This window comes from Brachyistius frenatus, unplaced genomic scaffold, assembly GCF_029030835.1.
Source record: "Brachyistius frenatus isolate BFR_SWC_R1_liver_20210118 unplaced genomic scaffold, ASM2903083v1 Contig_5, whole genome shotgun sequence".
NCBI classification, from domain to species: Eukaryota; Metazoa; Chordata; class Actinopteri; family Embiotocidae; genus Brachyistius; species Brachyistius frenatus.
Window position 1 is genome coordinate 5482315 of NW_027210604.1, and position 27205 is coordinate 5509519.

General features: G+C 39.5%; 1 protein-coding gene across 2 annotated transcripts in view; it reads left to right on the plus strand.

Annotated features, from left to right (window-relative positions):
* Positions 1 to 12544, plus strand: part of kctd16b (potassium channel tetramerization domain containing 16b) — a 404485-nt gene extending 391941 nt beyond the window's left edge. For both annotated transcript variants that reach the window (XM_069718467.1, XM_069718459.1), the window contains one exon: positions 6027 to 12544. In XM_069718467.1, coding sequence (XP_069574568.1) covers positions 6027 to 6490 — 464 coding nt within the window. In that variant the 3' untranslated portion in view covers positions 6491 to 12544. The remainder of the gene's footprint in view (positions 1 to 6026) is intronic.
* Positions 12545 to 27205: the final 14661 nt, after the last annotated feature.

Sequence of the window (27205 nt, forward strand, 5' to 3'; positions counted from 1 at the left end):
ACGGAGATGAACCAGTTCCAAAGTGTTACAGAGTAATTGGCTGTAATATTTTACTTTCCTGTCAGTGGACTAAGCCTTTGTATGACTTAATAAATCAGCAGATTTTAAACATTTTGAAAGTTAAATTTTTTTTTAAACAGAGATCTTAATTATTAATGATCTCCTAATTGTAATTTGACAAATGACTAAAACAAAATCATTTCGCTCTAATTTTATTCAGGTTCTACACTCATGTTGATTGAAGAAGCAATAAGTAGATGGTAAGATTTTATGATTTACGATATGATAAGTTTGAAAACATACACACATCTTATATAAATCATATTCTTGCAACATTAGGTGCACCTTCTCCCAGACACATTTTGATTTATTTAACTTCTTCCCAAAAAATGTTGATATGCACATGGGACTGACTGGCATGAGGGGGGACACCCTCCTCATAAGACATCTCCTGACTTGTATGAACAATGACTATCAGGTTGTTTTTTTGAGAGAGAATCATTCAGGAGTGTTACTACAACCATAAAGTGAGATTAGCTAAAATACCTCATCACTGACAACAACTGGGAAATTGGTCCTGTTCTAGTAATTATGTACATCTTTTTCATAGGAGGAAACAGCCAATGTTTGATCTGGAATTTTTGCAACATCTGTACATGTTACGTGTTAAACAGCACAGCCAATATATTATCTTAAACTACTTGCTTAAGGAACTACTACATGATGTCATTGCCTCATCAAGTGGATCACTCGGGCATGTTGCAGGGGCATATATCACAGTTTAAATGACCTCAGGTGAAAATTTGTAATTGAAAGTTTGCTTGTTCTTTTTCAACTGAGAGCTGGATGCAGCAGTCTTTTGGGACAATAAGTAACGAGATGCATCATTCCTCCCCAGTATAATTAAAATCAGACAGTTTATGTAGCACTTATGGCCTTTCAAACTCTGAAACCTTGACCTTTAATTATGGTACCTCCATCAGTGTCAATCTTGAAGCTTCAGAGCACACTGCCAGGATGCATCATTCATCTGGGTTAAGGCAAAATTGGACTGAGGGTGTCTGAGATGTCAAGTTTGAGACAAATGTGACTACCCTTAATTGTTGATTAGAAATGGTGCATTGTTTGTTCGTGGTGTTATTGCAGCATTACCTGAGATATATGGAGGTAGACATGACCTTTAAGGCCCACACACTGAACCAGGATTCTTTCTGGTTTCTTATAATGGCGAGATGTCTTACGGTGTGATACAGAAAAATGTATCTCATATAAGTAACATCAGTGGTTTGGTTGGCAGGAGCAATAAAAAAGACATTAGTTGAAGCAGAAAGAAAATGAAAGAAGAACATAACACAAACATACGTTAAATTTTCACCTCAATGAGCATGACATTATAGCCATACAGTGCAAATACTAATTAGAAAATGCAGGTCTGCTCATGTACACATTTTCTTTCACTTCAATTAGCAGGGAAAATTGGTTTTACTACTAACACGACTCGGTGTGCTACGAATGATCAACACTGCATACTGATACATCCTTTTGGGAACATAATTACAGTATCACTGTGAAGATGAGTGAGACACCGCTCACTTTTCTTTACAAATTCTCAGTTACCAACGCTTGGATTTTAAAGACCCTCCTGTAAGTGGTATCCTCGATTCTATTTTTCAGGAGCTAATTTGTCATGAAGATAAAGGTTTGACGGGAATCCCAACTGGTCAAAATGATAAATCATATCCCCCCGGTAGTCTTTAATGTTAACGAGGCTAATAGCCACTCACAATACCTGTAAATTAAAGCAGCATGTCACTGTCAAGACTGACAGGATGGAAAGCTAAATGGTGGTGGATATAATTACTAAATGCCAAAGTTTAATTGGAATATCATATATCAAATGTACAGATGCAAAGCCGCTCCCACACACACTCACACGACAGGGCTCTTTAAGACATTTGTTATAACAGCGTTACCCGTTGTGTTCATTTTATTTACACAGGCAGATTGGCTACTGGCCGATTTGACAATTCTCCCGAGTCTGGAGCCATTTTTCAAATAACCAATTACGAGTCTGCATGTCATTGATCAGAGAGTCCCCGACTGACTCAGAGCGACATAAATTAACAGCCCTAAACAGAGGCTGACAGGAGACATCATTGCACTCATGGGGTTAAAATTCTACATCATATTAACCGGGGCTCATACATTTCTAATTGTGTGTGTGTGTGTGTGTGTGTGTGTGTGTGTGTGTGTGTGTGTGTGTGTGTGTGTGTGTGTGTGTGTGTGTGTGTGTGTGTGTGTGTGTGTGTGTGTGTGTTTACCTGCAAATGACACCTTTATAGTATGCTTTTTTTTTTTTTATCCTTGCCTGTGTATGTGTGCATGGAAGTGTGTTTGTGCAAGCTGAAAGCTGTAAATGTGGTAATTAAAGAGATCCAGAGCTGGAATGGGTGACAAAGGGTGTTGCGTTCCATTTCTGTCAGCACTTTTGATGGGTGACGTTTATTTCACACAGTTTGTACAGTGGGCAGTGGTATGTCTGTGTGTGTCAGTGTGTAAGTGTGTGTGCGTGTGTGTGAGAAAGCAAGTTTGAGTCAGTATCAAAGCCATTCACAAAATATATCTTCTATTTATACTCACATAAATGTAGTCATGATGTGTGTTGGTTGTATATGAGTGGTACTGTGAGGAACAACTATTGGTTGGATGAATTGATTTCTACTCAGCTGTCTCTCTTTAAACAAACCAAATATGCCGCTGAGCATAAAGGAAATTAAAAGCAGGGGGCCATTTATTTAAAGCAGCATTATTTATAGTCTTGTACAATCTTGTTTGAAGTGAAATGCTCAGCAGCACATGAAAAGAAACAATGCTACTATTGAACTTGATGAATAGAAGATGCATGGAAAGCTGAGGCCCGTTATTGCTCTGGTGTGGAAACGTAGACGGTGAGGGGCGGGGCTCAAAAATTAGAAGGTGGAGGTTGGAGCATGTGTGTGTTTGCGTCAAGGGTTTTGAGCTCTCTCCCCACTGAACAGAGAGGAGTCCATCAGCATTAGATACCGCTTCAATTATTCAGGAGGTGGGCATGAAAAAGAAATGGCTGCTTCCTGCAGTGAGAGGTGTGATGCTGCTGCGGGTGTTTCGACCTACTGTACGCTCACGCAGAGGTTAGGCTGAGCAATCGCTACTGTGCATCCCTGCCTTTGTCTTGTAATTGGCCGGGACTACAACTGCTGGACAGCTGCCTCAGCCTCATCAACACTGAGACGCTCCACAACTATTTTAACATATGTTTCTGATTGGTGTCAGCTCCAGGTCTGGTGAAACAGTTGCGTTACTCAAGTCTACTGATTGTGATGTACTGTAGGTTTAAGAAAAAGCAGCTCATTAGAAACTTTGGAGCACTGCACAGAATTTGAAAACATTTTAGTTTTTAAATACTATTAAGCTGAATCATCTTATTTGTTTAGTTAGTGCGACCTGAGGGACTGGATGTAATGGCTCCGAATGGGCCAAAAAATTAAACCCATTCTCATCCCAGAGTCTCAAATACTACTGTTTTGTTACAGCCAGCTGGTGTCTCAGAGATTTACATAGAATGTCCTTTGGTGTGTCATGGAGTCATACAAGGTGCCTTAGGTTTAGGCACTAAAAACCACATGGTTAGGTTTTGGAAAAGATGATGGTTTGGGTTAAAAGTGACACGGTTGCAATTTGTTTGGGTTTAGGTACCAAAAATACAAGGTTAAAACAAGTCATTTTACATAGGTAATGTTAAGTATCTCATGTAAATGAAATATGTCACTGTGACAGACATCTTTGCCGTAACTGTGGGTTCTCTCGGCCGAACGCACAACAACCCACCAAAGTACAGTTTTCCAACTTGTTTATTCCACGCAAACAATGACTTCGATCTCTTGTGCTCTCCTGCCGGGCATTCGAGCACATGCTACGCATTCTGTCCGCAGCCAGCCGTGTTCCCCGGAGTGAGTCCCGTCCGGTGACCTCGACCTCCTAGGGGCTTTTATGTGGAGCGAGACAATCACTGATTCACTGCAGCTGTGCTAATTAAGCCTCTTCCAGGCACCGTTCCCTGAACCACTCCCCCAATCAGTCCCTCCTGCAGCTGAGCCAAACCACGCCCCACTACCACAGTCACATAAGCTAAAAAAACAAAACAACCTACGTTCACTTTTGCTTTCCCACAAACAAATGCTGGCGTCTCAGCTGAAAGTACTATGCTTGTTCCATCCAACTACCCCTGAACTTATCTCTACCCAAATTTTGTCACTCTTTAGATCCTATCACATGACCTCATTCTTCAACCCAGGTGATCACAGAAAGAGGGCACCCTATGCGCAACTCTCTGACACCAACGGATTTGACAGAACAGTGATATTTGACGCTTAACAAAAATACCACCTTGATCTGGGTTTACCAAAAGCCCAAATTTTCAGAAGGACTTCTAATAACATGAACTAGTCAACTTCCTGTATAAGATTGTTAAATAATGGCAAAGACTTTAGGCTTAAGTATCAATATTATATCAAGAAATATGCAATGGCATGAAAAGGCAACAAAGTAAAAGCAGATCTAGAATATTAAGTATTTAATGGAAACAAAAAAGAAAAGAGACAACAGAACATAACAGCAGGGAGTCTAAATTAATTTAGAAAGTTATATAAAAAGCTGTTACTATTTATGAGCAATAATTCCGACAAAAACAATACCAAGAGGGGAAAATAGAGGAAGCCAGCAATATTGTGTCACTCATCTGTTGTAAATCCACCTCTCCAAACAACAAATGGCCATGCTCAGTTCCAATCACACAAACACTCTGTGTACTTTTTAAGTGGACTGAATTACTTATACCACATGCAGGAGACAAAAGAAACAACAGATGGCCAGCACGCCCAGAATAACTAGACTCATTCCTTTAACCATTTACCTAAAAAAAGAAACCGCGAGATAGTGTTAAAAACTTGGAATATTGTGTTAAAAAGTAAAATTGAGCTGTCTAACAATTTACCACATCCTGGCTTAATCATACGGCTTGGCTGAAACAACAAGGAAAGTCTGCTACCAACAAACAAGGGAGGGCAATTCAATAAAATATGAAATAAAGGCCAATCAAGTGGAGGACTACAAGGAAAAAAATACTGAGAAAATCTACAGTCAAAATCGTAGCAAGCTATCCTGAAATGAACAGGAGAATGTTAACAATCGCACAGTTGTGGAAAGAAATATTAAACCAAATTTAGCTCAATTTAGATCATTCCTACATGCATTAAAACAACCCATGGCCTATCAAAATGGTCTGAATCCTTTTGATTCAAAAGTGTTTTCAGTGTTTGATCTAAGCAGACGTGTGTATTGTTCCTTGGTTTTCGAGGTCTTACTAAGACCTAGAGTTAAAGAGTTTAATAAAGTATGTTGGCTGCCGAATATGACAGCAGACGTCTGAAAAATCTAAGTGTACATAGTAGTAGTTTGACATTTGTTCATCTTTCAACTGACAGACAGTTTTACACATTGCTTTTGTTCTTTGTCTATGTAATCTTGATGAATCTTCAATTTATACTGCTGTGGTTCCTCTTCATTAAGTCCAAATACAATTGCATTCAGTGTTTTACAGTACATACATGTGTAAATCTTGACCTTTTGTGTGTTTTCAAAAGCCTTTAGCTCTTCCACTTGTTTCAAATGACAGCGTGGATCTATGAGGGCAGTTCTCTGAACAATACAGGCTTGTCACACAGTCAGTTCCATGATGCGACTGGAGGCAAGCCACCCATCCCCGATGTCATGTCAATTTGTTATAAGTGATAACCATTTGGCATTAGCTGACTTTTTCTTCTGTCTCTGTCTTAAGTGCTTCTTATTTTACCTTTCTTCTCCTGCCTGACTAATATGGGCCTCTCTTTGTGCCGCTGTCTCATTTTTCTCCTCACATGATTGGTCGGGAAAGAAGGAAAAAGGTGGAATCTAATATTAGCTTCCTCTCTGCTTGTCTCTCTTTCCAGGTGGTCCATCACGTTGGTCCTCCCCTCCGTGCGACTGCTGCTGCAAGAACCACAAAGGAGATGGCGAGGGCGAAAGTGGCACCTCCTTTAACGATCTCTCCACCTCCAGTTCGGAGAGCCAGTCGGAGGCCGGCTCCCCCCAGGAAACAGTCATCCATGGCCCAGTCAGTCGTCAGTCACACCCCCACGCCAACGTCCAAACCCTGGACAGGCCGCTGAAGAAGGGCCCCGTCGCCATACTCCAGCAGTCCGAGCAGCGACGGAAGAGCGACTTGCTGCGCACTCTCACGACCAGCTCCCGCGACACCAGCACCTGCAAGAAAAGGCCAGCGAAAGAGAAGCTAACGGTCGAGGAGGAGCTGGAAAAGTGCATTCAAGACTTCCGCAAGATCAAGATCCCGGAGAGGTTCCCTGAGAGGAAGTACATGTGGCAGGCCGACCTGCTGAGAAAGTACCGCCTCTGAGCCAGGAGACAGGAGAGAGGGAGCAAACATACGAGGCCAAGGATCAGTTTACGTGTTTTTTTGATCAGGACTTTTGCAACAAAAGGGAGACAACACTAAACTTATTCAAATCAGGTTTCTGGGAGAAACCTCACCTTAATGCCAGTACGTTGAAAGTCGACACAGAAGTTAGAAAGAATCATAAAAAAACAGACTGTTCACATAGTATGTATGTGTGTATGTAGTTTAGGCCTACTGTATGTACTGTAGGTACGTGCTGTAACTTGCTGAATGCTTCAGAGCTTTGAATAATTTATCACAGAGGACCAATACAAGTGGGCTAAAGACAATTTCCATGAACAGATCAGCTGACTGAAGGCTTGCTAATGGCTACACTTGGGGTTACTGATGGCTACCGGACGGGGCACGCTGTAATCCGTCATCATTCCACTGAAAAAAAAACATCACAGAAGCCACAGTTCCAGTCCAAAAAGACAAACACTGATTTAGTATGTGTGTGTGTGTGTGTGTGTGTGTGTGTGTGTGTGTGTGTGTGTGTGTGTGTGTGTGTGTGTGTGTGTGTGTGTGTGTGTGTGTGTGTGTGTACCCAGGTGGCCTAGAGGTCACAGATAAATGTGCAACGGGAACCATTAATAATTCATGCTGTTCCGACAGTGCTCTCACTATAAATACACCCAGAGATCTCTGCTGCCAGGGTGGTATAAACAGCTGGGTTGATTACTTTACTTTTAGGCAACATTTGGGGACTTCTGAGACAGGATGAGGGCCAATTTCATCAGCATCTCAATTAATTTCCTTCTTCAAATATCAGCTCTGTTGCAAATGTACCCCAAATGAGTCAAACTGCCCTGCATTGCATTGATTTTTGCCATGTTGGCTAGATGTAGAGCAATACCCAGGTTACCGTGTGAAGGGTAAGTGAAAGAGTGAAGGATTTCATTTAATGGCCAAGCCATTGGGAAATCCAGAAGTTCAATGAGGTTTAATAAAGATTTAACACGCATATACACATACTTTCACCACCTGCTGAAAATCAGAGGCGTTTAGCCCTATTTACCAAAATGAACAGAAACTCACAAACATTAATTCCCACGTATAGATGCGAGCAATCAATCCCAGGGTCGTTTAAGCCGTGCTCAATATGACACCTGCAGTAAATACAGACAAAATGAGACAGGATTGCTGCATTTGCTAATCCTGTCAACGCAGACGGATTCTTTATACACTGACTGTTGACAAGCTAATCAATAGTTATTGATGATGGAGTCCCGTGATATAGCTGATAGATGGGGGACTTGTTTACATTTACTAATTAGGCTCTTTGGTTACTGACAAAGATAAGCTGCTTGTGTATTCTGAGAAAATGGCCCATTATTCATTTGTTCATTTATGTACTCCTGGCTCTGTCAGAGTTAATGTGATCTATTGCAATGGGGTTACAGAAACAAAGATAGCACAAAGCTAGATTGTGAGAGCACAACTCAAGAACACAATTTCATTTCCCCACTAGGTTGATATTATTATTTATTTGAGGCACTTGCTGGACAATATGTTACAGCCAGAATAATGTACAAAATATTTCAGGGTGCAAATTAAATTATTGACCGCAATGGTAGAAGCACACAAACATTCACTGAAGTTGCAATCATGAGATATTTATTTTAAAATATATGTTACTAACTTTTAAAGTTGCCGTTTACATGATCAATGCCAGATTTATTAAACGCTTATTTGCTGTTATGACATCACAAGCTGTTTTAGGAGAGACCTAGTGTATTTAAAAGAGAAGACGCAGAGGAAAGGGATTGATTATATTGTAAAACCATCAAAACAACAAAGAAAACTAATACACAGAAGATTTTACTTTGATCGTCACATCTTTTCTCAGTAAAATAAAGTAAAATCTAGATTTTTTTTTTTTCTGACGGTCAAATAAAAGGCATGTTATCATGAGTACAATAGAAAGACAGTTCTAATTATGAGGAAAATTTGATTAGATTCCTTTTTTTAAATTTTCTTTAGGAGGAAATAGCTGATAAGATTGGGACATGACTGCTTACCGATAAAGTGTCAGAGGTTCAGGGATAAAAAATCATGGGATTTATTAATAGTTTGATAGACAGCTATGATAAAAGATGGAGTCTGCCTTAGAAGCTTATAAATATGATAAAAGTTCAGAATGACCTTTGGACATAGAAGAATAGTAGAAAGAGAGGAGACATCGAGAAGCATTTTCACAGACAGACTTGACTTACAGTTATTTGCTATTTAAAGATTATGAAAGTGCAGAGGACTGCGATTTATAAACAATCACAGCTTTTAAAATGAAAAGCACACACAAATAAGAGCAAAATATGTATAATCTATAATTATTCATCAGTTTATTTAAGATAAATATCCCTGATATGTTCATAAAAAGGATAATTAAAATGTTTTATTACAGTTATTTTTCTATGTAAAGGCATTTTATTTAATATATTATCAGAAGCCCTTTTGTTGCCCATAAAATGTATTTCCTGTGAGAGACGTTTGTAAGCAGGAAGAGATTACGAGATATATTCAGAGGTGCCCATGTCTGTTGCTGTTTATAATACAGTAAAATGGTTGCAATAGGTGCTAGATACAAACCAACCATCGTCCTCATGTCAATACAATGAAATATGACTTATTTTTCTACATTGCTGGAATATTACATTTTCATTTTAAAGTCATTTATCTTATCAGTTGAAATTGAAATAAGTTAATCCAGACTACATATCACATGTAAATAAACACCATAAATCATACCTAACCAGAATAATGTATTATACTCTCTGTATATAACATGCAAATCCATGAGGCGTTGCTGCTACTCTGTTCTTAGTGATGCAGTAGACTGACGCTAATGTAATACAGTCCTTCTTGTTTTATCATTTTGCATTGGGCCATCAGGGATGAAGGAAAATATAATATACACCTATAACATATTACATATATACATATACAACAAATGCCAGTGGTTTTTCAAAACAACAGTGTCATAAACGGACTGTCAGCACATTTTTCTCACAGTGCCGCAGAGGCAGTCACTGGTGACTAAGATGTGTCAGCAATGCCGATGTGCAACCCGTTTTAAAATGTATGTTCAAAACTTAAAAACAAACGAAAAAAAAAAAAAAAAAAAAAAAAAAAAAGCCTGTTTCGAACTCAAAAGATAAAAATTGTTTAGCTGTTATTGTGACGCTTTTGTTACCATACAGTGCAGTGTTCGGGTAATCAAATGGTTTTGTTGTTTTGGCTCTCCAGAACATCAGATTTGAAATGAAACAATGACTGCATGTTAGGAGTACTGACTTTCAGCTTTTAATGGTGCTTGAGGGTGTTCACGTCCACTTGTGTTGAATAGCGTACTTATCCTTTCCCCCCAGTTCTAGGACAATGATTCAACAGAGGAAGCTTGTCTAAAAGCACTATTATTCAAGCATTGGTATTTCTTGTTACTGGGTGCCCCCACAATTCAGTTTTACATGAGGGATTTGGAACCAGCTAAGACAATGTCAGATGCTTAACCGAGAGTAATTCTTACCAAAACCAATGTCCAATGTGTTATCTGGCAAGTCATTAGCTTTAGAGTCTCTAGCAACAGGGTTGGCAACTTTGTTAGCACAGCCAAACATCAAGGAAAGCGCAACAACACAAGACATAACAGGTCATCTAATATAACTAATGAGTCCAACAGCAAAACTCGGTGTCTTTCAGCCTCTTATGCAGTAAAGCGCTTGCCAACAACTAAAAAATATGATTTGTTCTTGTCGCTGGGTCACTCAATCTCTTTCTATGGTTTACAGAAATTATAGCTAGATAAAGAACCATAGTTGGTGGTGTGTGACTTTTTGCAAGGGATAGTACCCACCAAACCCAAGTGACAATTTCCCAAGAACAAGCCTTTGAAAAGCAGGATAGGACTTAAAAAAGCCCTATCCACTCTACTACAAGTGAGGGTACCATCAAAATGATTTTGAGTCTATTATTTTAGGGTGAAATAGTTGATTTTAAAGTTATTGACTACTCATGTTGGTCATTTGTCCTCAATGATGATTTTTACTGCTGAAAACCAGGCTCACCGGCATAATTAGGAAAAGGCTACCACAGTAGGGGCCAGACAAAGTGGGCGACAGGGATTGTAAAGGATTTGCAACCGAATATTAATTTGCAGGACACATTTTTGATGCTATTCATCTCAAATGGATGTAAACACCTTAGTTAAAGCTAGAATCCTAACTTTAGCATCACAGCTTCCTGTTATAGTCTCATTTCAGATCACACATGATTGGCTCTGCACAAAGCCAACTCACTGCACTATATACAACTCATTGTACAGGTGGGATGCGCTCCCAGTTAGTTTGCTTGGTCTGGACCAAAGTTAAAATACATAAAGGCCAGACAACAGTTTTCTCGTTGAATTTTGCTTCACATTTTCTGAACAAGCGCATGCTGACCAATATTTTTCTCCTTTAACCAATAAATCGTGTGCTTTCTGTTGCTGGTACAATTATAATCTGACTAAAACACAGATACAACAATGATTCATGTGAAAGGTGAAGGTCTTTGATAGTCTAGAGAGAATTGTTGCATAGCCTTTAGCATATTTTTGGTAAAGTTATTTTTGACATCCACAGTCTTGTGCTGTTCACATTCAGCCCCATTTGAGCAAGAAAGTAGGTTGATATAAGGGATTGTGTTTGCTTGACCCTGCCTGCTGTTTTAAAAATGTGTTGTTTACTTTGGGATGGTTCAACAACAAGGTTGATCAGTCACAGAAATCTATCCAAGAGCATTTACAAATACAGATTTGTCACGGGCTGTGATTTGAAATGCAGTTGAACAGACACAAAATGAAGATAAATACTGAGACACCTGGTGGCCTTCTGGAGTAGACTATAGCTGTTTTTGCACAATGTATAAAGTTAATAAAGACACGCATACAAGAAAGTATTAGAAAAAAAAAAGAAGATAAATATGTTAATCACTTTACATGCATAACACAGCCTGTGTCTGTCATGATTCAAGCATTTGTTGTATTGTAGATTGACCAGTTTTCAACTGAAGGTCACGTGAGATGTTATTCAGTTGTTTGGGTATGAAATGGACAACAAATTATGTAAATCTTACTGATAAAGAATGACTGCAATTTTGTTTTAAGTCACATGTGATGTACGTAAAGGAAAAGAGACTGAGCTGATGTTAATTTTGTCGATTTGTTATTTCGAAGTGCCCCTATTACAAGTCTGCGATTTTCTTTCCAGCCCTGCAAGTCAAGCCTGTGTACATGACTGCAGTCTTATTTTCCTACTTGCCAACGAAGAGCCTGCTAACCACAACCAAAATCATATTATTCTGATATTACCATGGCAGACATGGCACATACTGTTTGAAACAAAGGGGTGTCTGTTTTGATGTATGTTGTTCTGACAGACAAAAAAAGGAAAAAGAAAAAATGGTTCAGAAACATCGTGAGCATGTTGGTATACAAAACTTATAACAGATTTAACTTAGTCTGTTCTTGTGAAAAAGATTATGTTAAAAACGGACATTTGACAGAAAAAAAGAAAACTTGGAAAAAAAAAAAAGATAAGCACAAATGTGTTGATCGTGTCTGCTGTTCCTCCACAGGTGTATAACATTATCAAATAAAAAGTCAAGTCTGCAGCGAGACCGAACTCCTGCAGAACAGAGCAATTCTCATCCGGAGCACATGGCTCATGGAACACTTGTTACACCACAAATCATCCAGGAAATATTAAATACTATTTTGGTAACTGTGGAATTATGAAAGCCTGTCTATCATAGTTTTTTCTGATCTTTAAATTAGATCTACTTGCCGAACTCAAATTCAATCAAATTGAATGTGAATTGTCACACAAACATCGGCAGTGAGAGTTGCTCTGTATTCTAGGTGTGACGTCCTGCTACTGCCTTTAGAGACAGTCATCTGAGAGTCTTTAGATACGAGGCATATAGTAATTTTGAAAATGTATGAGTACAACCAATAAACAAAACATTCTGTACAGCGACCCACGAGTTGCATTTATTCTCAGGTGGAATATTATCAAGAATCATTTCATTTGTTTGGATTCTTCGTGGTCCTCGTGTGCATTTCAAATGGCATCATGTTTGTTTTTAGGGTGTTTATATTATTGGTGACCAAATCTGGAACACCAACTTTTGTGTTTAGTTCAAAGTCCAATAACTTGTACCGTCCACAACTATCTACTTCTATATCAATCAGTCGTTCCACTCCACTACTGACTGAAATATTGAAGTGGATCCAATCCCTGAGTGTGATATTATATTAACATGTACTGCCTCAGAAATTCTCACAATGGAATTTGAAAAAAAAAAAATAGTGTCCATGGCAGGTGTGCTAACTGTCAAACAAAGCAATGCTTTCCCTTTTCAGCCCAGTATCAAAGCAAAGCATGTAGACACTTAGCAGTTCACCAGATGGTAACATGTTTGTGTAATGCTTGGCACTGGGTTGGCGTAAAAAGTAGACACACACAGGTCATGTGACGGAAATCATGTGATGAATGTCATGCAACAGAGGTCAAGAGATGCAGTACAAACACAGTGACGACGAGGCCTTTCTGGCAGGAGGTTTGAGTCCGGGAGAAAATTATTTGGATTTCTTTAAAGCTATGTATGTTTTGGTGCGTAAACCTAACAAGGGGGTGTTCCACGTGTTTTTTCTTGTCCTGAACCAGGTGGTTTTTGATGCCTCCCAAGGCAAAGCCGTGGCACTGATATGCCGTCCTATAGTGGACTGGCGGGTGTATTACACACTTTGATGTAATACCATTCAAAGTGTTTGAAATCTTAAATTACTGCTCATTACAGAGTACATTAAAGTGAATAGAGCCCAATACAATGAGCTCTTTATAAACAGCAATGTTTATCATGGTGTTCTGTTAGAGCACAGCCTAAATCTACGAGCAAACTGTCCAGACGAAGTAGGTGCAGTTAAGAGTTTTCACTGAAAGGTCAGGTGAAAACAGGCTGACAGTAAAAAGGAGCAAACAACGGGCTGACAGGTAAAACCTAGAAGACTGACGGTGAGGTTAGAACAGGTAATCAGGGAGGAGCCAACAGCCAACAATAGAGGAAAACAGCTCACTATACAGTCTGTGCTGAGAGACTAATGAGGAAATCTGACGTAGCTGCACAGGAATGCAGGGGAGCTGCTGGACAGGTGAACAAGGCAGGATTGGAAATGACAGGTAAGTAAACATGAACACTAAAAAAAAAGGCACACTCTTCATTCACACACTACAAATCCCGCACTTTACCTGTCATCATAGTATAGTGTTTTCTATTTGTACATAAGCAATTTGTGTACTTCATCGTTCTGAAGACATCAGCCAAAGGATGTCAATTAAACTGCAACACTGGGGCATTAGAGTACTGGAAGTGTAAAAACTGAACATAAGAAGAGAAAAGAAATGCCTGATGCAAATGTTGAATACAACTCAACTGGCAACCAACAGTAATGTAACCAACTAGATTGTGAACAACGTTTATGAGTTCGGGTTTTCGACCGGCGCCATCCTGCTAGTTTGGAGCCAGAGGTGGCCATATTTGGACGAACGAGTGGTTGATCTGACTTGATGACATTGGGAGCCCAAGGACACTACATACCTCCCATCTATAGTGGAAATCTGACCACTGGCCCGTCAATCAAACAGCCATGCAAAAAGAGGCCTAATTTGTAATTATTGATGGGATTATTGTCAGATGGACTGCCGGGAAACTAATAAGGAGTGACTTTAGCTAACAAGACTATAAGAAAGCCAGAGCCTTTTTGGAGCCAGCCCCTAGTGGCCATCCGTAGTATTGGTATACTTCCGCATTGGCCTCATTTCTCAGACCCCAAAACTACGCCCAACTTTTACATACAGTCTATGATTCAACAACACATTAAGTTTCACTTAATTCAGCTGCAATGGCTCTGTTTTTAGTAGTAGTGTCCACTAACCTTTGACTCACATATCAAGCAAATTTAGTCCACTGACTGACATGTTTGATTAATTCAACCATCCCCGAGAGTGACCACTCCACGTACTCAGAACTTAGTAATGTATGTCCTATGGGACAGGAAACAAAGGCTGAGTCCCGATGCTGCTAAGTCCAATGAGGCTCATGATTGTTCTGCTCTGACGTACGCCCCACCCCCCATTTAAAAAAACAAAACAAAAAAAAAAAAACATGTTGTGTGAGTCTGTAATGCTGAAGTCAGCAATTATACTGGCAAATCAAAAGATCTGGCCAGAACAAGGTGAATGGAAGAGGGTACTGTATGTAGCAGGAAGCACTGTGCGAGCTCTTTTGTAAAACACAGGCCTGATTATGTCTATAAAAGGAATGATTAAATTCAGAGTCCGTCTAACAAACACTATGAATGCACTTTCCTGATGAGAGAAAGGCTTCTGTCAGACCTAATTGTGATTTCAAAATGTCACAATGTCCCAATCTTCCTCAGGCAACCTATTCCACTTTGGACACTTTCACTATCATGCAAAAGATCTCCATTAAAGTCTGTGAGGATTCAATTCTTTGACTTCACCAAGGACTAATCAGTTATAGGAGATGAGAATAGAGCAGGAATCACAATGACCTTTTTCCACTGAACGACGGAGATAAACACTTGAAAAAAAGATCCACATAAACTATAAAAAGCTTGTCTTCTACCTAGCCCAAGTCCTCTGACACAACTTCAAGACAATTAAATAATCTATTTAGAAGCAACATATGGAGAGAAATTAGCTATTTCTGCCAGACTAGCTCATCCCTGGACAATACAGCTAATTATACTGATTTCAAAGTCACAATCAGGGAGAGAAACTCTGGCTGTGAGGGAAGAATGCATGTTTCATGTCTCTGTTCGTGGCTGCCAGCTCTCCATGGAAGGGAAGGAGAGGCAGTATGCATGACAGGTTTAAAATAGCATCAGTAGGATCAGCTATCTTCTCCAGATCAGGGAATGGGGGCTGCATGTGGCTCTTGGAGCTGGCCTGAGCCTGCGATTAAGAGACTGATAAAGAAAGATATAGGTGAAGAGGGGTGTGGATGGAAGTGTAAAGGTGAGGTGACAAAGAGTGTTGAAAGAGGGCAAAGTATTGCATTAGGATGAAGGGTGAGAAAACGGTAGAGGATGAGGTAATAGGCGGAAGGAGGACAGGGGTTGAGAGGATGGAAAAGATGAGAAGCAGGCTGGAAGGAATGAAAAGAAAAGGAAGGAAAGGAAAAGGGAAGAAATAAAAGATCGGTGACAGAAATTATAGACGAGAAAAGACACTTTGCAGACAGAGATGGAGCAACAAGACAACAAGAAGCAGGTGTAGAGACAGGTGAAGGAGGAAGGGAGAAAAGGGAAGAGTAAAAAGAACAGCAGCAACGGGAGAAAGGTGAATAAGAGGAAATAAAAGATTAAGAAGTAGGAGCAAAAAAAAAAAAAAAAAGCGGAGGAAGCGCACAGAGCCTGTGTTAGCTGTCAGCATCCATCTCCAAGATAAGAGCTGCAGCTACATGATCTGTTTCCCAGCATTACAGATGAAAGCGAGCGCTCCTGCACTGCAATCAGATCAGCCGTGTGTATCGCCATTGTTGCCACTAGCCGGGATGATTTTCTCAGCAACACAGCTGAATGATGCACATTGCCAGGCATTGTGGAGCAAACAATGGTACAAGCCTTTGTGCACAAAAGGCTGATCCAGCCTCAGCTGTGTCCTGGAGCCACAATCACATTGACAAGGTTAGTAAAAGGACATTTAACGTGTTATCTCTTTTCCTCTGTGAGCTGAACCTGGCCCAACATTACTTGAGGTCTTCCTGTGCAATGGAAGTTTCACAATAGGTACAGCAAGCTTGTTAATATACAGAACAGCAGGCAGATCAGTGAAGAGCTAACGACAGCAATTACAACACAGGAAGAGTCGCAAGATTTGAAAGGTTCTGAGCTATTTATCCCTCCTTTCAGTGACATTTTCCCAAAGCCCTCAGTTATTAACTGCATGTCCATATGTTCAATGCATTCCTTCTTAAACGATAAACAAAAGAAGAAAATGGTATTGTCTTTTTTATTTCGTGATACCATTCTATATCTTCACATTAACCAGTCAAACTGCAATTTTTTTATTTATTAGAAGTAGATGGAGTATTTATTTTTCCATGACCAAACTTGGAAAAATTGGGCTCCATTTTAACAATATAAGCAAACGAGCTAAAGCACATGACACAAGTGCATGCGTCCAAGTCCACTGTTGCTATTGTTTAACGGCAGATAATTTCCGAGCAAAGTAAGACATCACATTTAAAGGAGTGGCCAAGGTCAATAGTTCACTCTTGTCCATGAAGTTTCATGGCAATCAGGCCTATAGTTTAAAAAAAATAATTCTGTTAACAAACAAATAAACCACAACATAAACTCCACTTAGTGAAGGTAATTATTGCCCCTTTGAGTGCTGTACTACTTTGCTGGGTTATTAGGACTGATGAATTAATGTGGAGGCAGCACTTTGCTGTTTGAGATGGAGCTGGTTTAAACTAGTTTCTATACTCATGGGCAATGTCATATAAAACAGACTATAGCCACTTATTATATATTTGGCATGTTAAAAAGAATAAAGATGCAGTGAATTAAAAAGTCCAATTTTTCCTACTGAACTTGCAAAGCAAGTACATGAAGTACATGTAACTTTTAAGTTCAGTACACACATTTTAATACTTCAGTACATTTACTTGATTATATCCTTCCATCCATTTTCTTCCACTTATCCGGGATCAGGTAGCGGTGGCAGCAGGCCATTTATATATAGATTATATTCTACATACCATAACCTTAAAATTAAACACAGAAGTCCATGAGTCTCTGTAAACCTAAAGCACAGAAGCTTATGGAAAGCTGGTTATACTGTGCATACTCTGAGCCTTTCTTGCCATTTACTTTTTGTATTCTTGAGAAAACATAGACCAATAAATAGGTTTGTCAGTTTATCGGAGATAAGTTGGAAAAAAAGCCACTGTGAGAGTACTCTGTTTTTTTTTTTTTTTTTTTTCAGTCACAATCAAAAATAGCATCTATTTGTATCTCAACATTGACCCAATATATTTCTAGATATGTTGACTCATTATTTGGCTGTCTCTGCTGTCAACAGCTTGTGCATCTTTGTGGCTGATACCAGAGCAATGAAGCCAATCAGCTCATGACAGCTCAATCAGGAAAGTGTGTCATTAGCCCTGTTTGAAGGTCTTGGACTGCCTTGTTCTTCCAGAAGCATCTATTATTTAATTCCAAGATATGATGCCAAATTTCACAAGTGCCAAAACAGAATTTAGAAAACAAAAATAGGCAACCTTTTTCTGCAGGGCTGCTGGCTTAAACGGCACTAGACATGTTTCCAACACCTCATTAGCACAAACTATTAACAGAAATGCTGAAAAGCACTTTATTTACACAAACACAAATATATATTTAATGCATATAAATACAAACACATGCAGTCCCCGCATGTGGCGTACACAAAGAAAGGAGAGAGGGGGGCAGTGCTATGTGTGAGACATTAATATTGCACCATGTTGTAATATTTAATGTGTTAATTAAAGTGCCCTTTGGGAATAGAATCCATCATGCTTCATCTACTTGGCAAAATCACCATCTCTTAACTGAACAAGATCTGCGCATGCTTGCATTCATGTGTGTGTAACCATAACTGTGCACATACATTATTATAGGTTTAATTTAGTGTTAGTTTTACTCGTTGAGATCAGACCGTTTGCTGTGCTACAAGGCTGTGACTATTTATATAACCCTGTCGAATTAACAGAAGATGCTCATTAATACAAGCACTGTAATTAATTGTGCTATGAAAGGCACAGCTGGAAAACAAATACAATATCACACAGATAAGTATAGTGTTGTCTTGCCAAAAAAAACTTTATTAGATTGTTATTAGACAACGGAATCGGCGGTTATCATCACATCTATCATCTATTGTGACCTCTAGTGGCCGTAGTAATAATGACGGGAGCAAAGAAGGAGGTCAGGTGACATCGTATAAAGACTTTTTAAGAAGATTGACAAAGTAGGTAAGCTAATTTATATAAAAATTTTAAGCAACGTAATGTTGCATGACATTTGTACGAGGGCGGATCAATAAGTTCCGAGACTGCTCCACGCGACATGATCCAGTGCTTGATCCATTATACCATCCATAAAGAGTCTGACGAGAGAGATCTTGGAAACAGCCTGTTCTTTATGTGGATACCTGTTAACTCATTGCCAAGGAGGCCACCTGTGATTTTATCTGTGGAGAACACTAGAGCCTGCCAACATGGCAGCCGAGTTATAACCGTGTTTGAAACCTGAAAGCTGAGTGTGGCTCGGTGAGGAGCGCGAGGGGTCTGTGTTAGGTTGGCAAGGTGAGTGCTGTTGAGATTAAGAGACGCTCAACTCCCCAAGCATCAAACCAGGGTCAGCAGCTCAGGGCAGACAGGTGCAAGCAGACAAATGAGTTACTTTTTCATGCGTTGAGCTCATTAGTCAAACTTGTTCCCTAATCTGTAATGTAATGGTATGAAATCCAAAATGTGTGTCAGCTCATGTCCTTACAAATTGTATTCACAGCATGAGTGTATGTTTTTCATCAAAGCCTTTGAAAGAACCAGAAAAAAAACCTTGGTTTTGTTGACTATACAGCACTGAAGAGCTATATTATTCCACTCTCCACTTCCGCACATCAAATACATCTGCTACTTAGAGCTATAACCCTCGTATTGCAAGTTCCTGACCTGGTATGTGCACATTTGCAATTTTCTCCACAGATCTAAAACTTGAGCATAAGAGTGCAAATCAAGTTTTGTGTACATTTTTTGGAGAGCAGAAATAAATTGCAGGGAGTGGATCATTGTGTTGTTGAGGGCATTTTTTTTTTTCATTTTCAACTTACTGTGAGCAGGCAGATTATAATGTTGGAGCACCAAAGTGCCATCCCACTACAGTCTAGCCATCCGTCTAGCCATCCATCTAGTCATTCATCACTGACTCGTCAATATGTCTGCTAGCAGTCAGCAAGTCTGTTGCATTTTCTTACCGCAATATAAGAAGAGAAATGGGAATTACTTTTGATTCAGTGCCAATTTTTATTTAATTAAAGTCAATATTAACCATGTGAATGGAATGGAAAAGTCTTGCACTGCTACTAGTCCCTAAAATGAAGCTGAATAGATTTTAGCTGGAGGTAATATGACGCTAAGTGTTGTAGCAAAACAGATGATATTTAGTTATTTTTAATTTCAAAGGTGCCCTTATCAAAAAACACAAGGCCGTAAAGTTGGATGAATAAACAGTACAACAGAGATGAAACACCCACCAAACTAAAAAACTACTTGAATGCAAGAAAATTCTATAAACTACTTGCAGTATGCATTAGTCCCCTTTGAAACAAACATTAAGAAATATTTGCAAATGTTGACCCTGCTGTGTTTTTGTGATATAGGCATGAGATCAAGGGCCGGGTGCTGCAGTGGGATTACTTGAAGGTGGCAGTCAAATCCTTTTGGCACCAGGAGAATATTGCCAGACAACAATGAAATAGCAGAACAGCAAACAGCCATTTACCACACCATATTCTTATTGTAAAATGTCCCATAAAATCACGAGGCCCTCCCAGACAGAGAATACCTGGAACTGAAAATAGAATGATTTGATTTGGTTGAGGAGAAAGTGCTTTGAGAGTCGTTGTTTGAATATTTGAATTAGCTTGAATTGTTTAAGGTTTGAACTGTTTGACAGAAATTAAATAAAAGATTGTGCTTTAGGGTTTTCTGACTTTTGGACCTTTAATGAACGTTAGTTCTTTTGGCATGAAATATGAACAATTTGAAAACTGATAAGACCATACTGCCATACAATTAAACCCTTAACCAATTAAGTTATTCCACTCAATGATTACACTAACCTCAGTGTAATGCTGGCAGGAAATAGGAAGCTTTTAATTTTTTTTTTTTTTTTTATAGCAAACCAACCCCAGGCGCCTCCAACATGTGATGCTTTCTTGCTGCCACAGGGTGACAAATTGGACATAATAGCGCTAACTATTAGGATACTGTGGCAGGGCTTTCGCTTTCATCCATCCAATTAAATTGGCTCAGTCATTACACAAAGGAGATATACGAGAAGTTCGATGCATCTACACAATCTCCAGCCAATCACATTTAATGTATTCAGTGATTACGTCGGTACCCTAAAGAGACGGGACTGAATGGGACAGGCATTTCTGTTGACAAGCCTTCATTTTTATGGGTGAAACATTGTAATGAGGCTCAGCCCCATGATCTCCATCCGAATGCCTGGGTCGCTGCTATGACATCATTTTTCACGGCTCTGATTCCCTTTAAACCCATCACAGAGGAAGTCCCAATCTTTCTCCTCCAGCCAATCCATTGCTTTCAACTATTGTCAGAGACCAATGCACCGTGCCGCACAGAGAATAGCCCCCTCTATCACAGCTGTCTATTAATAGCCTTGCACTTAATCTATCCAAGATTTCATAGATTTAGTTCAGATAGATCTGTTACCAACCAGATGAATTTCAACAAAGGCTGTAAAAGTGTACACATCCACCTAAAGTGAATGAATAAGACAGCTTCAGCAGTTTCATTTAGCCGACATCGCCTTTACGGTTAGGTGCAGGAGGAGGAGGGTCAAATTATTCTGTGTTATTACTACTTGGGTTCTTGTTTTACGTTTACAGTTATCCAACAGATAAATCATTCTATTTGGGCCACTTCATCAGATGATCTCTGTAGTAGTACCATAGTATAATTAGTGCTGAAGTACAAACAGTCAGATACTAAACTTCAATAGTTACCTGTATCAGGCTTAGGCGGACTTTTCTGGGTTGTTGACAGAATCAACACTGTGTTGAGTTAACAAAAAGATTGTTTACTCCAATCATGGTAAAGCAGTGACGCCAGTGATCAGATCAGAACCTATACGAGGTAGTCGACTATCTTGGTGTTGTACAGGATAGCATCTTTGCAGACCCAAAGCAGAGTTATTTTAGGCAATTATTTTGCGACTTTGATTATTATCACTTCGGAAAAAAATACTGAGGTGTGAACCTTGGTGACCTCAATGATGGGTATGCTATGATCAAAAGGTTTCACAAACTAGCATGCTCAAATATTGGTATGTACAATTCTGTCCTAGAATCCACAGAAACAGCCACAGCCCAAAACTTTGAAAAACAGATGCACATGCAAATAAACAGAATTATTTCTTGGAGTCTTTTTTTTTTTTTTTTTTTTTATATCAGCAATGTTTGAGTATCTGTTGGTGTGAAGAGGATTGTCCTACTTTTCACTGAATGTCATGTCATACTGAAACTTTAATATGTTGCCTGATTTTAAATTAAAATATGGAGCCAATTATTTCTCTAATAATGGTTTTGCAGTTTTACCAAATATTTCAGATAAAAGACCCCCATATATTCCCTTACTGTCATGGGAAAGAAGGACATACTTTTGCTTTGTTGTACAGAAAATGGAACACAAAAAGATGAACGGTGGAGTGTATGGCGTTTGGCAGTGGGTGACAAATACATTATTGCTTTGCGCACAGCAGCAAACAATCCAAGTGCCGCTTTGGAGAGTGAGCTGTCACAGTCCCCGCGCCCAGACAGCACCACACCATAAATATCAATAAAAGACAGAAAGAGAGATGTCCTCGGGGAGACTGCAGCAAGGTACATGAATTAGAAATGTCACCAATAAGTTCGGGAAAAAGGGGGAGCAGGTCTGCAGCATGCTTCTCAATTCATTCCCGCGCAAAACAAATTTTGCCTTCAGGGAGCTAACGTCGTTGACTGTGGACGACTGTCAGCTGGAACAGGAAGAACTGGATAACCATCTATCAAGAGCTGACATAGAAAAATAAAAAAACATGAATAAAATAATGTGACAACAATAGAGCACTCACGCTAACTTTGCAGAAAGCATGACATTGGTGTATTCTATTCCTTATAATATTTCCTGATTATGTTTCCCAATTAAAGATCAACCAAGGAAGTTATTAACCATCCATCCGTCCGTCTGTCCATCCGTCCGTCCGTCCGCCTGTCCCCTTCACCTGTTGTCGGGTCGCGGCGGCAACAGGTAAGCAAGTTAGTGCTGACTTCCTGCTTCCCAGCAACATTTTCCAGATCCCCGTGGGGGATCACATGACAGGAGGTTAATTCTCTCGGGGGAAAAAAACTTAAATAGTGAACTAATTGAATACTTAACAGAAACCACAGCCATTTTCCCTTTTTGTGTGTGTATTGTATATAATGGATTCAACTTGTCTACACTACAAGATAGAATGGTCTGCTTGAAAGCTCTGCAAAAAGCTATTAAGTGGACTTTGAACTGGTATTATTTTTGTCAAATAAGTATTTGTCTGACACGAGCTACATTTATGGCAAAGTAAAAATGACTACTTCGAAGAAATTAAATTCTACTATCAAATTTTGTGTTATCTATATGTACCGCAACTAACAGCTGAGCTCCTACTTGAGAGTTGAATCTTCGTACAAAACTCTAATTCAGATGCTGCACAGTTATAATTATCAGGCTGTGTCTCTGGAAGAGAATTAATCAAAATTGATCTCCACCGCCTGTGGTCATGCATATGCAGTAATACATCGTCCTTACATTCTCTGACTCAGGCTTTAATTAATAGCAGACTCGCAGTGCTTTCCCGCTTCTCTAAAGGGTAACATGCTTCTATACTTGCACAAAAGCCCAATGAGATGTAAGAAGTGCTTGAACTCAAAGGCCTTATCAATTAGCTGTTATTTCCTCTGAGACTCAAAATAAAAGAGGCATTCAGACTCGCACCTGGCAAGACAGATGTGTGGATGAGGGCTATCAAGCAGCCTTTCATCCCCTTCTGGTGACTTCACCTCTGAGACACACTCATAACTGAGACGGAGCAGCGGGTCGGTCGACTGGCGATTTGTCTGACGCTGTATCACTGAGCAGTGGGGAAACTAATCCTTAACCTGTTGTGCTGTTGAACTGAAGACTGATGTTCTCTCGGAATAGCGATCCCTGTGCAAAGTATTGGTCATAAAAAGCTGGGTGTTAAAATGTATTTTCTGCCAAATAAGAAAAAAAATGTATCCTTATTTTTTATTCATATTTGCTTATTTGTTTAGATTCCCTCGTTTAGTATTCAGCGTTGCGCACACTAGCCTACAACATGTTATTGTAAAATGAACCTGCCTAAATACAGCAGGCCTATGTTGCATTTTTTTTCCTATGACCTATTTCTCCGGAGCTGCTCATTTATTAGCTTTTCACATTAAAAATGTTTGCAGCACACCTCCTGATCTTTGCACCATCTCTGTGAACTCCTGGGCTTTATGCGCACACGGTTCCAGTTTATAGGATTCCTCCTCTGGTTAACAAGCCATTTATTTCGTTATTTGTTGTCTCCACTGGGAAAGCACACTGCACACCTTTTGACACTGCAGCTCATTTTGGCTCGATGGGCTCCGCTCCTAAAAGGAGCCTCGGATGCATGGAGTCATAACAGAGAGGGTCCGCACAGCTAGGAGGCCGTTTATTAGGCCCTGCTGTCTCTCAGAGACACAGTAGGGAAAAACCTTTTTGACCTGCAGCCTGATTTTGCATTGCAGAGACAACAGTATACATACAGCCGGCCAACAGTGCTGCAGTTTGAAGAAACACGCTCAAGGAAACATGCTTAATATGGAAAATAGCCCATATGTTGTAGGGAAAAAAAAAAGACGGAAGGGACCAATGTTTTCCTCTAATAGCAGTTTTTTTTCATTTGAAGAAAATATCTCGCTTCAAGAGTCACTTGAAAAGTTGCCAAAAAATGTGAAATTATTCAGTCTTGCACATACTGTTAATCAAGTTTTTTTTTTTCATAATTTTTAAAAGTATTTTTTGAGGTTGTTTATAAATATGAAATTGTACAAAAACTTGAAAAAGTATTATAACTCCTTGTGGATAAATCCATGTGAATTTTTGTTAACAGTAAATACACAGATTAAATGTTTACTTAAAATCACTTGTTGCTCACATTCGGCTATATATCTCATTTATTGTGCTACCCATGTGCAGCAGTCACACTCTCCCACTTCAACTGACGTGTGGCAGCCAGTTTTTGGCACCAAGGTGTGTAATTATCTATTTTAGCTGCCCCAGATAGGCGAATGAAGACAGCACCAGCCATCTGGCTGTGAGAACTTGAGTCTCTGCTGGCAGAAACACAAATGTGTTTTCACCCTCCCTGTTCAAACAGCCACCATAAAAACCTCCGCTCTTCTTGTTTTACAGATTGTGTATTTGTCACGGTCACTTGGACGCTGTCTCAGTGATTGTGTGTGCTCTTTTATTCCAGCTGCCAGTCAAATGGCCAGCTTGGCTTGTTTTACTCCTCCTGTCCTGACAAGCATTGATAGACTACTACAGTAATTTTTAGATAAAAGGCATCTTTTTTTCTTTGCTCGAAGTGGAGGCTCTTTGTTAATCTTGGGACACAGGGAATTTAAATGCAGGGAGAATGTGCTACATTATGTTAAAGTCCTCCGTGTAGAATTATACAGTTGCCTATGCGGTTGGTTAGGTTTCTCTATGTCCTGTTACAGCCAGGTCTTAGATAAAGTGGTTAGGGTTTCTTTCAGAGTCCTGAACTCATTCTTGAAACAGACATTACATCTTAAGAACGCTGCTAACACGGCTACCACTGAGCATCGATCTGGGAGCAAGCCAATTATTCAAAACTGGAATCACACTGATCTTAAGTGACCTTACAACAAAACTCACTGCATCACATGTGCACATGTAAACAATGCATTATCTCCACGAAATCAACCAATATTGTTGTGTGTGATGGAAATAAAGACGAGCTCTTAGGGACATATGCATAGGTCATAGCTATCTTTAGTTGAGACTGACAGCCCATTGCAGTATTATTTGTGTGAAATAGGGCCAGATGGGGTCTAACCTTGGTTCATTCCCCCACTGGGCATTCATCTTAGCTAATTAGCTGCTTTAAGAGGCTTGCTAGACTAGCTATATCGCTCTGAATATAGACACCTCCGCCTCTCACACATTTTCTCGAGTCCAGGCCGTGGTCGGAATCAGGAATCGCAACAGTGGTGACATTCATTCATGAAAGAGCATGTGTGATCGGCATTCATTACACTCTTTAAACAGAATGCAATTGCATGATTTATTATTTAAGTCACAAAAACCCCTAAGTGTTTTAATTCATACAACATCTAAAAGGTGAAGTAAAACATGGAATAACCAGCGTGCAGTTTAATACGATCTAAAGCAATGAAATACACAAAGTCAGACGAGGTCAGGGGCAACGGAGGATTCACTTTCTACAGAATCTGTCTCGTGGTCTCCTGCAAAAGTCTGACACTACTTCCTGTGCTGGTACTGAAACTTGGCACTGGACATATATCACGAGATGTGGAATTATACAATGCACATACACATCAGTCCCTCCAGGAAATTGTGAAGTTGTGATCGTATTAATTAGTGCAAATTCCACCAATATCTGCAATTTTTGCGATGGCTTGCAATTTTGCAAAATGCCTCTATTCCTCTGCAATAAACATACTCAGGAGACTCTCTGCTGAAGGCGTCACAGCACAAAATAGGTCTTTCCAAACAAAATGTTCTTCACGATTTCCCCTCTGGGATCAGGAAAACATGCCATATCAACAAAAATAACTCCTATATACAGTCAGCTACCGTCAACCTCTGGTCTCAACATCAAAACAAATCCGATGCCAGTGAACCAGAAAATAAAACCGCAAAAAGGCAAATGACAGGGTTTACGGCAAATGAGGTCTTATCAATTTATACACCCTCACAGTTGTAAAAGAATGCACTTTTATGTGGGCTGTGTTTTGAATTAATTTTTTTTTTTTAAAAGCCTTTAAAGCTCTAGGTTTTACTGAAGATGTACAGTATTCTATTACAGTCACAGATTGTTTTGTACAGCAATATATGGCACTAATATGACTTAGGAATGTTTTTATAACTTTGAGCCCAAGTTCTTTCAGTTTAGAAAATTAAAATGATGAGAACTAAAATATGTCCAACTATTTCTGTGATGTGCAGTATCCCCATGATCCTTAGAAGTGATCACATATGTCTCTTTCTTAATTAGGTTGGTGCTCACTAAAAATAAATCTCAAGGTTTCCTTTGACTTGCTAAGCCACTTGATTTCACCTCCAAAAGCACAAGCTGTTTTAATTAGGCCTCACACACCAGCTGCAGCAGTATTGATTATCATTTCTGCAGCTGATGATAGATTATAGATATAATAGATTTTAGCCCTCGGACAGGCAATACATGACAAGGTGTTCTGTTAACATGGAGAAATCCATACTCACATTCAATTGGACATCTACCTCCCTCTCTATCTCACTCCTTCAATCCATCACTGCTCCTGTCTTTCTGTCACCTGTTCTCCTTCTTTTTCCTCCAGGATTTTTTCTTATTCCCCTCAATCCTTTTCTCTCAATTCATTTTCTTCACTCCATTTTCTCCGCATTTCAGGCCCCTACTCATACCCTCCCTCCTCTCATACTCCCTTCTTTTATTTCTGGCCTTTCCTTCCATCTGTAACCACAACAACCCGAACTGGA